Raw genomic sequence first — 16236 nt, forward strand, 5'->3', positions numbered from 1 at the left:
TTTTTTTTTTTTTTTTTTTTTTTTTTTTTACACAGAATACTTTTGGTTTCATGTGCTGAAATGTTTTGCTGTGAAATTTCTGTCACCACCACCCTGGAACGCAGGGCAGGATCCTGACCGGGACTCTTTCTGTGGTGTTCAACTTGTCGAAAAATCACAATTGGCTAATTTGAGAGGTTTGTCTATTTGTAGAAGTGTCCAGGAATGTTCTGGAATCCACAGACTCTCAACACTTTTTTGCCAGGACTGCCGCAGCGAGCTGTCCTCTGCTCAGACAGACCAGGACACTGCTCTGGACGGTCCCACAAAGTTGATGATGATTATCATCATTAGGGCTGTTAAAATGGTTACTATTTTTAATCTGATTAATCACAGGTCAGCCATGAATTTGTCAGGATTATCGTCATGGATCTAGATAAAGCTACATTCTTATTATTTTTTTTTGTTTGTTTTGTACACGGCTGGAACAGAAAGACAGCAGGTAGATTTTTGTGTTTCACACCTGATCCAAATAATAGAAGAATAAAAGAAATATTATAATGAAAACGTCAAAAGGAAAAAAAAATGAAACAGCAATTCTAGCCATATGTTAATTTAAAAAATTAAATTTAATTATTATTTATTACGTTAGGTACAAATTGTGGTCATTGTTTTGTGTAATAAAAAAGCAAGTTATCAAGTTAAGAAACTCGGCAGCATGGACTTTATCTTAAGGCAATTAAACACTTTTTAAGCTCCTGCCGGCCGCACAAAATAACTTGTTTGGCCACGTTTGGCCCGCAGCCCTCGAGTTTGATACGTATGACCTAGAGCACAGGTGTCACAGTAATTTTCGCCAGGGGCCACGTCAACAATACAGTTCCCTTTGAAGGGCCGGTTGTAAATGGAAGACTGTATAGATCAGGGGTAACCAACCCCTGGTGCGTGGACCAGTACTAGTCCATAGATCCACAGTGGGACACAGTAAAAAAATTTACTTAATTTTTACTAATTTACTTTATTCAAAGAAATCCAGTCATATCCATTTACTTTCTTTATTTAAAGATAATCTGACAATATTTCAACATCTTGGTACCAGTCTATAGTAACAGGTGGCACTGGCTGACCAGTCCTTGGAACAAAAGGTCAGGGGCCTCTGGTATAGATGGAACTACTCCATCACAGACTAAAACATGTTTCTGCTATTGATTAAAATTTGATTCATTATAAAAACTTAATTACTTAGGTTAAGAAACTCTGCTGCTAAATGCTTTTTTTAAGCTTCCGCGGGGCACACATGACGGCCTGGCGGGCCGCATTTGGCCCCCGGGCCTTGTATTTAACCGACTCAAGGCCTTGTATGACAAAACAACTACAGAGCTTTGGTAAACTGCTTAAAGAATTTGGAAATTTGTCTCTGTCGAACTACAAGAAATGTACACTAAGAACAAAACAAATACTCAAATACTCAAGGGCTGCAGAAGTAGCTCAGTAGTTAATACTGTGAGTACTTGATTATACTGAGGCCAAGTAAAACAACTTGAAAGTGACTAAAGTCACACTCAATGGCTAAAAAGGCAAAGGCCCTCACTCCTCCTTCAAATGGAGTTTCCTGCAGAACAATCCACACATTTCAGGAAAACGCATGTAGAGAACATGTGGTCAGGTCTCCATCACCTGCTTCCTGATCACCACCAGCGTTGGCTCCGCCCTCAGTGAGACCTTTCACACCTGAGGCCAATGACAACCTGAGCAGGAACTTCAGACGAGACGTGAACGACAGGCTGGATTTCAGTCAAACTGACAACAAGTGAAAATGGTATTTAATTCTAGAGAGCCATCCTAATAACTGGTCATTTTGAAAATAAAAAACCCCACAGTTTTAAACATAAAAAAATCAAAATATTAACCAAAACATCGCAGTGGATAACAAAAATGTAGCATATATTTTATTTAAATATTGTTCCACCCCCACACTCCTGTCCATCACGGGGTCATGAATATATATATATATATAAAAATATATATAAATATATATATATATATACTTTTTTTTTTTTTTACTTCCATTGTCCCAGTTAAGAATGAGTTGGGTTTTTCCTGCTCTGATGAGTTTTAGAGGAGGAAAGATAACTCTGACAGCGTATAAACAAATGTAGGTGATTTCCAGTGTATCAAGATGCTCGCTGTGCAAACTGCTATCTAATATTCTCCAGAGCTTCATGTCTGTGGGATTGTAAGGGTGTGTAGATGTGTGTGTGTGTGTGTGTAACGCTACAGTATGAGGTGACCTCATTCAGACATCGAACCACCCACCGGGAATCCCCCGACTCAGAGCAGTTTGTTGCCTCGGCATCTATGCACGCGTGTGTGTTTGTCTCTGTTTGTGTGTGTGTGTGCGCGCACATTTTTGTGTCCATGTACACGTTTGAGTGTGTGTGTGTGTGTGTTTTTTGTTTGTGCGTAAGGCTTGTCCAGCTTCATCTGTGGGTGGTCCGGTGACAATGGCTAAAAAGATCCTCTGGAGCCGGACGCTCGTTTTTATTAGGCCTGTGAACAACAACCTGTTCCATGTTTGAAATTACAGATACAGCAACACAAAAAAAAAAAAAAAAAAAACTATACAAGGAAGTTATGGTAAAGGGATTTAGTAAAAAAAGAAAAAAAACAAAAAACAGGTAGAGACGATGAAACCACCATACACTTCTAGTGGCCAGTGAAGAATTTTTTTTATTATTATTATTATTCTCGCAATGTTTTTACAGCTTTTACTGTGGGTAGGAAATGAAAGTTACGAACGAACGCTTTTTCACACACACGCACACACAAAGCCTTTACGGTGGTCAGTATTAACATGAATTTAAATTAAAAAAAAAAAATGGAAATGTCGGCGTTTCCTGTTCGTTTGAATTCAAGACCAAAAACAGTTTGGCCATAGACTGAACACAGGAAGTGTGTGTGTGTTTGAATGTTAACCAACTTCTTTTGAAGCTCTGATAATAATGTCTCGTCTTCTCATCCTCCTCCACCTTCTCTCTTGGACCACACTTTGAAAAAAGTGGCGCTGCTGCCAATACATATATTTTTTTCTTTTTCTTTTTTTTTTTTTTTTTTGATGTTTAAATTGCTTTGGATTCTTTAACGTCACTGCCCCCTTCTGGTTATAATTGTACATATTAATCATAGAGTGTCAGTGTAGTTTCAATTTTTAATTTTTTTAATTTTACACATTTCTAATTCATCTGTTCACAATAAAACGTTTTTTGTTGTTTTTTTTTCCAATGGCGGCAACAGTTGATCAACACTGCCGCGAGTTTGTGAATAACAAAACGTTAAGTTTACATGTTGATTAAACGGCAAATTAGCACAGAACGGATTTTTAAAATCATTTCAGTTTGAGGTGTTGGGATTTTATGAAATAAGCCAAAACCTCCCAGAAGCCTTGTTTTAAGCTATATTTTTATTTTATGCTATGCTATGCTATGATGACGTGGCGTGACAGTTGACTTGTACATCTTCGCATTCAACTTGTTATCTCTTTGCGTTTCCCTTCGAACGCATCACATTGACCTTGTTATTTACATTTTTACATCGTACATCTCAAGTGGCAGAGCTGTTCGCATGTTCGTAGACTCTATGAAGATGGTCTGATGCTCTGATGACATCATCAGTGAAACTGTCGGAACATGAGCTCATGCTTCAGATAAAATAGGGGATTTTTTTTTTTCACTGCGACCCATGTGGACACAGAACCACCCTTCTGTTTTTTGTGGTCTGCGTCCGGTGATAACGATCTCCACCACCGGGTCACAGATGTTAATAACGGCTGCCATTTCCAGCTCAAACAGCGGCTTTGTGTCCAATGTCTCCACCTGGAAACTCAAATCCGGGCTACATCTGAGGCTTACTCAGACCTCCAAGGTCTTCGCATAAACGTGAGCCAAAGTAAGCAATTACTAGTTTATGAAGGATTCGTACGACTTTGAAGTTTCTTGTCAAATCTTTAATCCATAACAAACAGAAAAACAACAGAAAGGCTTACAAATATTTGCCCGAGCCGAATGATCAAAAACACACAGAACCAAAACTTTCATTCCAAGCCAATATAAAGCAAATAAGCTAGCTGGAACTCAGCAGAATTAGCTAATATGTACAAGTACAGATGCCAGTCTTTATTAACGGCCGGATATTAGCGTTATTATGTGATATGTTTAAGAATCGTTATCCTCCGATAATGAAATCGGTTTTGCCAAATGATGTGTGCCCTAAAATAGTTTTGGGGGAAAAAAAGGCTGTAAATGAAAGTAAAGGTGAATTATTCTCACTTTTACACTGTACTGCACTGATACTTCTAATACTTCTGTCCTTTCTCACTTTTACACTGTACTGCACTGAAAATACTTCCGTCCCCTAGGGGGGGCATGGTAGAAAAAATAATTGCGAAACATTGTTTTAACCCATCACCTTAGTGAGCAGGCGGCACTGAACTTCCTCAACCACCAGGCCACCACTATATCGGTATCGGTTGATATCAGAATCAGAATTTAAGTGTTTGGACAATATTGGCATATCGGATCTCGCCAAAAAGCTAATATCGGTGTGTTTGGACAATATCGGCATATCGGATCTCGCCATAACTCTACCTACAAGGATCAGCAACAAATTATTTCTAAAAGGATATTTAAAATGGAATAAGGTTGTCTAAAATAACCAACCAAAGCTAATAGTTTGCAAAGCAAATTGTTAAGAAATGCTAACAGTGCTAAGAAGATATACTAAACAGCAGGAGTGAGATGTTAACCACCCCGAAATTTAAATGAAGCATAGTAGCCAAAACTTAGCATGGAGCCTAGCTTACTAAGCCGATGCAAACCTTAACGTTAGCCGAGGTCTTTCTTGGAAGAATCTGCTAAGCTAAGAACTTTAGCTTAGCAGAGCGTAGGCACTGTCATAGTCTCCATTACATTGTTCAAGGATTTCCTGGAGGACGTCCATGCTGCAGTCTGGAAAGTTCTTCTTCAGGGACATCAGATCCATGTTGTTGTCAGGGGTCTGCTCTAGAAAATACAATCATAAACGTCGGTCATTTTTAACCAGTATCTGATAGTTTTGTAAAAACAAAAAGGATCATATTAATTATGTACTGAAGGTGTGACACATGCCAATAATTTGGCTGAAGGCAAAAATGTTCCTCATTGCGAGGTTTCGGTTTCTTTTTCATGTTTTTTAATGTGAGTGAGTGTCAAGAATTTCAAAAAAGAGGGAGTGGAGGTTGTGAGGAATCAGACTGAACATGTCGGATATTCAGCAGAGTGACTGACAGCAGAGCACGTGCGGGTGGAGTAGGCCCTAGAATTAGCTGTATCCTCTGTGAAGGAAGAGACTGATGCACTTTATTAAAGACAAAAATCTAAAGTTGAACGAGGGCACTAAATAGCCAGATGATTAACTACTAACGACTAATTAGCCTAATTTAGCAAATTGAGCTAAAAGCCGCGGATTCACGACGGTTTTTGAAACTGTATATATAAAATATACTGTATCCCCAATTTGGATCTGCAAGAGATGGCACAGGAATGGGACGACGATATGGTTCGATCGGTCCAATTTTGCAACAAAATCGACGACGTCGTGACTGCCTACAAGCTACTCTTCGACCGGAAAAAGAAGCAGCGGAAGCAACTGCCGATCACCATGATTTTGCACCCTCGCAAAAAAGAGCCAGTTCCTGCTACTACGACGGATACACCTTCGGAAACCGTGGAAGAGTTGCCCCAAGAAATGGCACCACCCTCTGAAGAGACGTAAAATCAATCACCGGCTGCGCAGTAAAAGTCGTCAACACCTTCCTCGGCATCATTTTACTGCGCACAAATATGGTGTCACTACTTTGCGTAAATTCAGTTCTCGCCGCAGGCCTTGGAACCCAGCTACCGCGATAAACGAGGGACCACTGTAGTGATATTAGAAAGGGAAGGATATACATAAGCATGTGTCAAAATCTGGTGGATGACCCTCCCCTGACAGACTGTCCTCAAAGACAGACAGTTCAAAGTTGCGCCCTGACATGTCTCCACACCTTCAGAGTTTACCACCTACACCGGAAGATGGCAAGAAGGTAGACATGTCTCTGCTACACAAGGCTGTCATCCTTCAAATTTTGACACTTTGTATATCCTTCTCTCTAATATTGTCTTATTATATCCAAATATAATCACGACATAACTAAAAAACATTTGCAATAGCCTATTGGTTAAGCTAAGGGGCCAAAAATAGAAACCCAACGGCACAGGGAGTAAAGGGTAAAGACAAGTTGCAAAACCCCTGACATGGTCGACCAGAGGTTAGCAGAATGCTAGCAGAATGCTAACCAGAATGCTAAAAGACATGTACTTGTTTCCCGTGTCCAGCTCCACTGTGGATCTGCCTCCAGGTGAGCAGAGGCAGAAAACTGTGGGCCCTCAACTCCTCCATGTGCCTCGAGATTGTCCAGAAAAGTAGAATTCACCCTGTTACAAAATAATATAACAATATAATATATGTATTATATATATATATATGAAAACTATACCCGGAAGTAGTGGATTATCAGATCAAAAAGTCCTTGAAATGCCTGGAATTGTCGGATTGTTCATGATAGGAGTTTTAATGCTTATATTAGAAGATATAACACATATAATATAGGTTTCCCATTTCCAACATATATACCTATATATGTATGTATGCACATATGTGTATATATACACACAGCACATTCATATATATACATATACACTATAGGGGAGGCTCATATATATATATTTATATATGTTTATATATATATCACAAAAATATAAGAGTTAGCCAAAGCTAAAGGAAGGTTAAAAAATTCAGCAAAATGTTTTAAACCATATTCCAATAAGAAAATCAAATTCAATGAAATATTACCTTAAAATCGATAATATCTGACAAAAATATTTACTCCAAGTTTTAATTGAAAGTCTGGTTAAAAGTAGCTAAGATGTCTTATGACAATACACGTGTGACAACTGAACATCTCAGAGTCAACAGTCCTAACGGTGAATTAATTGATTCATTGAATTCGTTGACAGATCGGGGACCGACCTGAAGTGATCCTGATAGAGCTGGCCCCTCCGCCTGATCTCCTCCAGTTCCCTTCTCTCCTCCAAACGCTCGCTCTGCAACAAATCGGAGCCAAGCTGATGGTGAGCATATGAATCCTGAACTTTCCAGCATTCAGGCAGAAAATGTTACACATTACGTAAACTTGTTTTCAACACAAATGGCAAAAACATGATGATTACCGATTGATATCAGTCAAAAGAGTCTCCAAACCCTAAATTGTGGATCTATTTCAACATCTCAGATTTATTGTATTCAAAATTGACGCAGTTTGAACCTGAGATTAGTTATCACGGCATTCTTCCAGCATGATGGAGACTTCAGTTCTTCAAGCTCGCTTCTGAAGTATATTAATAAATAATACAGTCCCTCATTCATCCCACAATGGGGAGATTTACTGTGAGTCTTTGGCGCCAGTAGGGATATGTGGTGTCTCTGGGAATCGAACCCAGGTCACTCTGCTCTTTACTTGCAAGGGAGGCATGGTAAATGCTACACTATGGACCACCTATGTGAGTGTGAGTGTTTACTACCAACGGGGGCGCCATTGAGTATGTGTTTATAACTCACAGGCTGTCGCACAGGAGGTGTTGGAAGGGATATGTGGTTTCTCTGGGAATTGAACCCAAGACCCTCTACTCTTTGCTTGCAAGGGACTTGCTGCAGTATGGACCACATATAAGTGTGAGAGTTTACTACCAACAGGGGGCACCATTGAGTACATGGTTACAACTCACAGGCTACAACTCACAGGCTATATATATATATATATATATGTGTGTGTATATATGTGTATATATATGTTTATATATGTATATATATGTGTATATATGTATGTACATATATGTATATATGTATATATATGTATATGTGTGTGTGTATATATATGTGCATATGTAAATGGAGTTTGCATGTCTTCTCTGATGCAAACTGACAAATGTCATCTTGCATTGCAGCTACTATTAGGAAAGGTGAATAATTTTACTTCACGCATGCAACTTCATGCAGGCCTCCCCTGTGACTCTTTGGCGCCCCCCAGCGGAGGCACACCTCACCTATTGAAAACCACTGGGTTCGACTGCTATTTCTCTTTTAACTTTTGTTTATTTAGCCCATGGCCCATTGAGAACTAGTCCGCGACTAGTGTGTTCTGGGCGCAACAGTTCAGAATTACTGCTGAAAGGTGTGGCACTAGCCCTTCCTATGGTCACCCTGTGAACTCCCCTGACATATTTGATATCCCCCATCTGAGTACAGAACATTCCTGAGACATGGAATTCTGGGGTTAGTCAGAGAGCACTGTGGGGAAAACAGGACTGGAGGAAACACAGCTGTAAATCCTCACTTTGCTCTGCAGCAGATTCCCTGAGGGCTGAGTTAGTACTGACTGGATCAGACGGGGACATAACGCGAAATATAAATACAGATGAGAAATGATGATGATCGACTTAAAGACGCATTTCTAATTTATTGCAACGGGTTCACGCCCTGGGCCTCACCTTTCTCCTCTGTTCGTTTTTCTTCTCCTGTAACATGGCCTCCTCTTCTTGCTTGATTCTTAGCTTTTGCTCGACCTGCTGTTGCTACAGATCAGACATCAAATGCTGCTGTCACGGTTTTTTTTTTTTTCTATAGTGCACATTTCTTAAGAATTGTCTCGCCAATGTCATGAGAGATGAGAGGAAGTTTTCACACAGAATGTCATGAGAGATGAGAGGAAGTTTTTTACACACAAAAAATGTCAAAAACTATCCAGGCTAGGTAACATTTTTTCTACCTTTTTCTCGAGTTTGCAGGTACGATGATTCACGAATTGCTTCTGTCTTGCCTCGCTCATCGTTCCGCTCCCACCTAAAAACATATCAACAACTTCAGTTTTGTCTTGTCCTCCATTTTGAGCTTCATTCAAAGACCGGACTCAGTTTGTTGTTTACCCAGTCTCTGTGGTCCAGGCTGTACGTAGACAGCTCTTTGTGTCTCTCTGAACTTCTGAAAATTCTCTTCTTCTTTTTGGGCTGCTGTAATAAGGACAGACAGTATTTTTAGATTTTTGAAATTGATATATGTCAGATTTAGCAAGTATGAAAAGGATGAGTCGAATCAACTCACTCATTATTGTCTGTGTTCTGCGATTCTCGTTAGGTGGAATCAAGGTGAATCCATTCATACTGTGGTTGAAAAAGGAATACACCGTAAAAGTCCGACTGACGTCAAGTCAATAAATGGTTAGAGTTCTTGGATTTGGATATGAACTAAGTTCTTCCGCAATTTGTTGGTATATTTGGAGCCTTGTGACAAATTATTAGCAGTAAATAAATACCGTATTTTCCGGGCTATAAGTCGCTCTGGAGTACAAGTCGCACCGGCCAAAGGATGAAAAAAAAAGTGCTACTTACAGGAGTAGCAAATACTGGTCCGCAAGCCTAGAGTGCCCTCTAGTGGCTGTCAGTGTGAAAATAACAAACATGTACATTTTCAGTAGCACAGGAGTAGGAGATACTGGTACACAAGCCTAGAGTGCCCTCTAGCGGCTGTAAGAAATAACGAACATGTGAAATTATATATTTTAATATATAAGTCGCCCCCGAGTATAAGTCCCAAACCCAGCCAAAGGATGAAAAAAAAAAGGTGCTACTTACAGGAGTAGCAAATCCTGGTACGCAAGCCTAGAGTGCCCTCTAGCGGCTGTAAGAAATAACGAACATGTGAAATTATATATTTTAATATATAAGTCGCACCTGAGTATAAGTCCGAAACCCAGCCAAAGGATGAAAAAAAAAGAGTGTGATTTATATTCCGGACAATACGGTAATAGTTTTCAGATGGTTGAAATGATAAGTGAAATTTGGACTCCCTGATTTAAGAAATCATTTCCTTTGTTTCTTCTTATAGTTGTACAACAACTCATAGTTGTTGATGTAGCAGAGGCTGGCTCTGTGTGAATTTTTTAAAGGAAATTATTATTTGTCCGAAATTCAAATTCTTCCAAAATCGTCCAAAATCACAACAACAACAACAACAAAAAACTAGTGGCAACCCGCGCGCATTGCACTTTGGGAATCCCTGGGAATTTTTCAGAGAGGTGATTCAGGGTGCAGGACAGGTGGAACATCGCATAACAACACACAGCAGAACGACTGTGCGGACACTTTTTGTTGTTATTTTATTTATCAGTTTATTTAAAAGATGAACTTGTGGGTTTCTTTTCAGTGAGGACACAGAGACACAGACAGTGAACTGAGAACACAGAAGTCTGTGAAGGTGAACAATGTTAGTGTGGAATTACAGGAAATGAAAGTGAAAGTTAACGACCTACTAGCCGTGATGAGCGTAAAGGAGTTTAAATGTCTACGCAGAACTGTAATATAATATGATATAATATAATATAATATAATATAATATAATATAATATAATATAATATAATATAATATAACTTGTTGACTTACTGTTGTGGCTGAGGTGAATGAGTTCTTGATGGTTGTTGAGCCCCCGTCGACGTCTGATTATTTACCGGAGGATCCATTTTTCTTTTATTATTACTTAATTATTTCGTGGTAAATAAAAAGGACGGTTTGAAAGTTTAGGAAGAAAATACTTCTGCTCTTACTGCTGTACTTCTGTTCGAGGACCGCGACCGTGATCAGCAGGTTGAGAGTAGGAGGTTCTCGGAGCAATAGCACCACTTGTTGGTACAGGAACGGAAGAGCAACAGTGGGTGGTTGAAAATTAAAGGGATAGTCAGTAAATATATTATATACAGATTGTGTTTTTGTTAACCAAACGAACATTGACCAGTTTTTGGGATATATATATAAACACATATATATATATATATTTATATATGTATTTATACATATATAGACATATACACACGTGCATATAATACATGTACGTATGTACATAGATATAACATACCGGTATATTAATATTTAAACAAACTTTTTTATATTTAAAAAAATATGTATTAGTTATATTGGTTATATTTGTATATACACACACGTGAATATCATATGTATACATATGTTTATGTATATATGTATTTATACACACGTGCATATAATACATGTACGTATGTACATAGATATAACATACCGGTATATTAATATTTAAACAAACTTTTTTATATTTAAAAAAATATGTATTAGTTATATTGGTTATATTTGTATATACACACACGTGAATATCATATGTATACATATGTTTATGTATATATGTATTTATACACACGTGCATATAATACATGTACGTATGTACATAGATATAACATACCGGTATATTAATATTTAAACAAACTTTTTTATATTTAAAAAAATATGTATTAGTTATATTGGTTATATTTGTATATACACACACGTGAATATCATATGTATACATATATTTATGTATATATGTATTTATACACACGTGCATATAATACATGTACGTATGTACATAGATATAACATACCGGTATATTAATATTTAAACAAACTTTTAACATTTACATTTTTTTTATTTATTAGTTATATTGGTTATATTTGTCAAGGTGAGAAAAAAAAAATAAATCAGTGTTCACAAAACAAGCAAATAGACAAAATTTGAGGATTTTGATCAAGAAAAGTCCTGATCAGAAATATACTTTTATTAAACACACACAAGCACGCACGTATAAATATAATTCTCCCGGCAAATGTGTAAATCGGGTTGAAGTAGAAAACACTAAAAATGCGCTCTAGAGTCGATGCCGTTTTCTGTGCACACACACACAAACTCCAAAAACATCATAATTAATTGGATCAATTACAGTACATTCACAGGATGACGTGAAATCCGAGATGGTCAAAAATTGCGGTGATACATGCCTTTAGCAAATACTCATCGCTAGTCGACAAACCGTATGCATCTAGACTACAGTAGTTCCTGTAGTATATTCAGATTCTCTGAACGTGTGAGTGAAGTGAACACATTTAAAACAATTGGCGATCAATAAAAAGAAAGAAAAAAAAAATGCTGCAGTGATCATTAGAAGCTTTAGTTATAAACAGAAGGCTGGCTCTTAAAGAGTAGGCAAGACCCACTTCCTGGTCCCCAGCCATCCACACTTGGACTGTCTTTTTTTTATATTAATAATGCAAACTTGACAAGCAGATTGCTCTGTGACGAGTAACTCCACAGATTGTTAGTGCGAGCTACCTCGATGAGATCACTTTAACGCTTCCAGAAAAAGCTCCCATCAGATTCCCACTAATGGCTTACAGTCAGGTTTTTCCAGAAGATTCCTACGTTGTCCTCTTTTAAAAAAAACTATTAAGGTGCTCAATGCGCCAACACCTCATCGCACCCGTGTGTGGACCGTGTTTCGTGTGAATTGTGTGTATGTGTGCGTGTATATGTATGTGTATATTTCGAGTGTATTTCCAGAGACGTTGGATCACAATTTTGGCTGGTTGCTGAGCTTCAGTTTCAGATTCTCGGCCAGTTTGTCCAGGAACTGGAAGGTGTTCAAGTAGTCGTCACGAGTCACGCTGTAGACGGAGGAAACGAGGGTTAGATTTAACGTTTTTTTTTTTTTTTTTTTTTTTTTTTACTGTAGTCTACAGGTTTCTAACACACACTGGAAGGTGAGCGGTACAGGGGGAGACTCACTTTGGCAGCCCTTTGATGCAGATGGCCAAATCTTTGGTCATGAATCCAGCCTCAATGGTCTCGATGCAGACGGCCTCCAGGGCTTCAGAGAAGACTCTCAGCTCCGTGTTTTTGTCGAGCTTCGCTCGGTGGAGGAGACCGCGTGTCCAGGCGAAGATGGAGGCTGCAGTTGGCACAGGTTTTATCAGTTATTGGCATTGGGCATTTAGGTTTTTTTTTTTTTTTTTTGTAACACGTGGAGCAAAACACCCAAACAGTTGGTCACTGGTTCGAGTCCCAGGTCGAAAACTAGAGGTGACTACTAGAGTGCTGTCTATTTGAACTCTTTCCAGACCTGTAGCTTTAACAACGGAGATTATGAAGTGTTTATCCAAAGTGACTTCCTTAGGAAAGATAATGATATGGTCATGAAGGGGACTCGAACCCAGGACATTCTGTGTATGAGGTGTGTAAAAACCGTTACACAAGCCGTCCCCGATCTTTTTTTGTACCAGCGACTGGTCGGCCGGTATCAGGTGTTACTGCGGACCGGTAATATTATGCAATTAATATCTAGTAGATTGATCATTAAATTTCAAAATAAAACGTCTTTTAGACTTTATTCTGTTCAAAGTCTAAATGACCCTGTAATGTCCCTGTACCAAATGACCTACGGACCAGGACTGGCCCCCGGACCGGGCTTTGGTGACCCTTCCACTACACTATAGAACCATAGTCTGTTGCTGCGCCATACGGGATTGCACTTTTGCAATTTTGTTGTAAGCTTTGCCTACGATGAAAAATAAAAACAATCCATCCATCCGTCCGATTCCTCGAGAAACAACAAAGAATCTGAGTTTTCTCCTCTCTCACCTATGGGATTAGTAGAGGTCTCTTTGCCCTGCTGGTGCTGTCTGTAGTGACGGGTCACTGTGCCATGAGCAGCCTCAGACTCTACTGTGCGTCCATCGGGACAGATCAGAACACTGGTCATCATACCCAGAGAGCCATAGCCTGTGACGGTCAAGACAAGTTCACATTAGTCATAAAAAAGCAGAATTGACCAGGGTTTAAAATTTCAATCTCTCCGGCATTTCTATGAGCTAAGTTCGCGTCTCACCTTGTGCCACGGAGTCCGACTGCACGTCTCCATCGTAGTTCTTGCAGGCCCAGATGAAGCCTCCCTCAGACTTCATGGCCTGGGCCACCATATCATCGATGAGGCGGTGCTCGTACCAGATTTTTTTGGCTTCAAATTGAGCTTTGTATTCTCTGGAACGACCGACGGGGAAAAGAAAATGATACGACTTTGACCATTTTCTACACTCAATTAAATTGTGTGTTGTGTTAAGTGCGTAAGTGATCGTCGGTTTCCGGTCCTCACTTTTCGTAGATCTCCTGGAAGATGTCCTTAAAGCGTCCGTCATACTTCTTCAGGATGGTGTTCTTGGTGCTGAGGTAGAGAGGCCAGACTTTGGACAGAGCCATTTGGAAGGAGCTGTGGGCAAAGTCTCTGATTGAGCTGTCTGTGTTGTACATGCCCAGGGCAACACCTCCAGTGCCTGTAGACAAGTGCGATAGCATTTTGGTTTCTTAGTGACTGTCACTGCAACTCATCCCATGTATCACTTCTTTGTAGTATATGGAAAACCAATATCTGTACGCAGGATTAGTTTCTCAAATCTTGTCGTTATCTTTGCTTGGTTTACCATCGACTTATGCCGGAATTCTGTTCCTTTAGCACAACGCAGCTCGATAAGTACTTATGTCACTTATGCTAACACAGTGGTAACATCATAATCCAGGACCTAAAAACATCAGAAGAGTCTGACTTACGCCTGGGAGCCAAAATGAAGGGCAAAACGTTCCCCCCCAAAAAAAAACAATAACACAAACAATAGAAAGCAAATGTAGCATAATCCAACACATGGCGATGACAACTGAGGAATGTAAACAAAGTCGTCTTCTGCATAGAGACCCACATCACGCCATCAAGTTACTGTGCAAAATTTGTACGTCGGAATGATGATCAGTGTTTATCTGGTGGTTTATTTTCTGTCACGCTCCCCCTGGTGGACAGAATTGTACAGAATCTGTACAAACCACTGTATGAGTTGCTGCCACCTAGTGACTGGAGGCTTGTTTATTGTTCAAGCATTACAGCAGCGACACACCGGCTATTTGAGAAGTACCGAACTACATCGACTTTGGTGATAGATATTAATTAATTTTTAAAAAACATTTCCAGTGAACCTTGTGGCTTTTTCCATCTGAAATATGGGTTTTTTAAATGAGATATTTTACATAAAAACACTGCAGTTATATACAGTATCTACCGCGCACGTTACAAACATAACAGATTTCTGATCCAATAGTTAGATAGCGTAGCAGCAAAATAAGCTTATGTTTACATATATTTCACGGCTGATCAGACCGAGCCTGAATCCCAGTTAAATCCGGTTCTTACCCTTAAATTCATGGACCACATATTTAACGGGCTCTCCGTTTTCTGGCGTGTACGTCATCTCCAATTTGCCAGGACCAGGCACCACGAAATCTGTGGCTTTGTACTAAGGAGAAGAAACACAAGAGGGAACCGGGAGTTGAAATCTACATTCTAAATTTTAGTTTCAAAAAGAAAAAAAAAAAAAAACCAAAACCATTCCATGATGTCGAATTCAAAAGGTAAATTCAGATACTCTGGCTAATATCCAAACACCGGTGCAAAGTGAACTTTGATATACATAGATGATTATCTAACCTCGAGGCAGTCCTGACACTTCACCTAGTTTGTGTTCCTGCCCTGAAGAAAAAAAATCGATAGGTTGACTTTGACTCTGAGCCACAGACTAACTGTGGTTTGGACTGTGGACTTTGCTGATGTAGACTGCACAGGTAGCAGGTTACCGACAGACAGTGTACAATTATCGACTTAGCTTCCTAACAGCCCAGGAATGTCTGACCAGAGTGTTTAGAGGTAGCAAAAAAAAAAAAAAAAAAAAAAAAAAAAAATCGCTAAATATTTTTTGTATTGCTTGCTCGTTTATTTGAAAGATAATATAATCTTAAAATAAAATAAACAATCAAGCAATACAAAAATTGGCCAACGCAAACAACAAAAGGTTTGTCTAGCTTAGGCCAAAATAGAACAAATCATAGCGGACAGGGTTACATGCAAAAAAAAAAAAAATTTCAAAATTTTGAAGAAACAAAATACATTGGAACACTGAAATAACACCAGATCTTCATGTGAAAAAAAAAAAAAGTTGTACTCTATCCATAGAGGTATGGACAGGGCAGTGTCTTAGGAACTAAAGGATGCCACATCTTTTAATGGGAATAAATCTTTTCGGAATTTTCGGCTCATTGTTGCCACTCTAGTGCCCCTGTTGTTAATTCCATCAACACCAATAGAGCTGAGACAACACCTGTAGCGCCCCCTACCGACCACATCCTTATCAGACCATACCCAATCAAAAAAGTGTACTTCATCATCAATAACAAGTTTGTTGTTTTTTTTTTTTTTTTCTT

General features: G+C 39.0%; 2 protein-coding genes across 5 annotated transcripts; both read right to left on the minus strand.

Moving 5' to 3' along the window:
- Positions 1 to 4614: 4614 nt before the first annotated feature.
- epsti1 (epithelial stromal interaction 1) lies at positions 4615 to 10790 on the minus strand. 4 transcript variants are annotated; one of them, XM_025063594.1, is made up of 8 exons: positions 10549 to 10790; positions 9211 to 9269; positions 9036 to 9119; positions 8879 to 8952; positions 8601 to 8684; positions 7084 to 7157; positions 6351 to 6488; positions 4615 to 5036 (listed from the first exon to the last, which is right to left on the minus strand). In XM_025063594.1, coding segments are annotated over exons 1-8 (591 nt in total). In that variant the 5' UTR covers positions 10626 to 10790; the 3' UTR covers positions 4615 to 5035. The 4 variants fall into 4 exon arrangements, with proteins under 4 accessions (XP_024919362.1, XP_024919361.1, XP_008326081.1 ...); XM_025063593.1 differs by having other exon boundaries at positions 6373 to 6488; positions 9036 to 9116; positions 10549 to 10789; XM_008327859.3 differs by having other exon boundaries at positions 6373 to 6488; positions 10549 to 10788.
- An 887-nt stretch (positions 10791 to 11677) lies between these two features.
- Positions 11678 to 15320, minus strand: idh1 (isocitrate dehydrogenase (NADP(+)) 1). The gene is made up of 6 exons (XM_017039949.2): positions 15173 to 15320; positions 14090 to 14267; positions 13826 to 13977; positions 13579 to 13719; positions 12727 to 12889; positions 11678 to 12605 (listed from the first exon to the last, which is right to left on the minus strand). Exons 1-6 carry the CDS (start codon positions 15228 to 15230, stop codon positions 12512 to 12514), a joined length of 786 nt encoding a protein of 261 aa, XP_016895438.1. The 5' UTR covers positions 15231 to 15320; the 3' UTR covers positions 11678 to 12511.
- Between the last annotated feature and the right edge of the window lie 916 nt (positions 15321 to 16236).

This window comes from Cynoglossus semilaevis, chromosome 16 (assembly GCF_000523025.1).
Source record: "Cynoglossus semilaevis isolate Cse_v1.0 chromosome 16, Cse_v1.0, whole genome shotgun sequence".
NCBI classification, from domain to species: Eukaryota; Metazoa; Chordata; class Actinopteri; order Pleuronectiformes; family Cynoglossidae; genus Cynoglossus; species Cynoglossus semilaevis.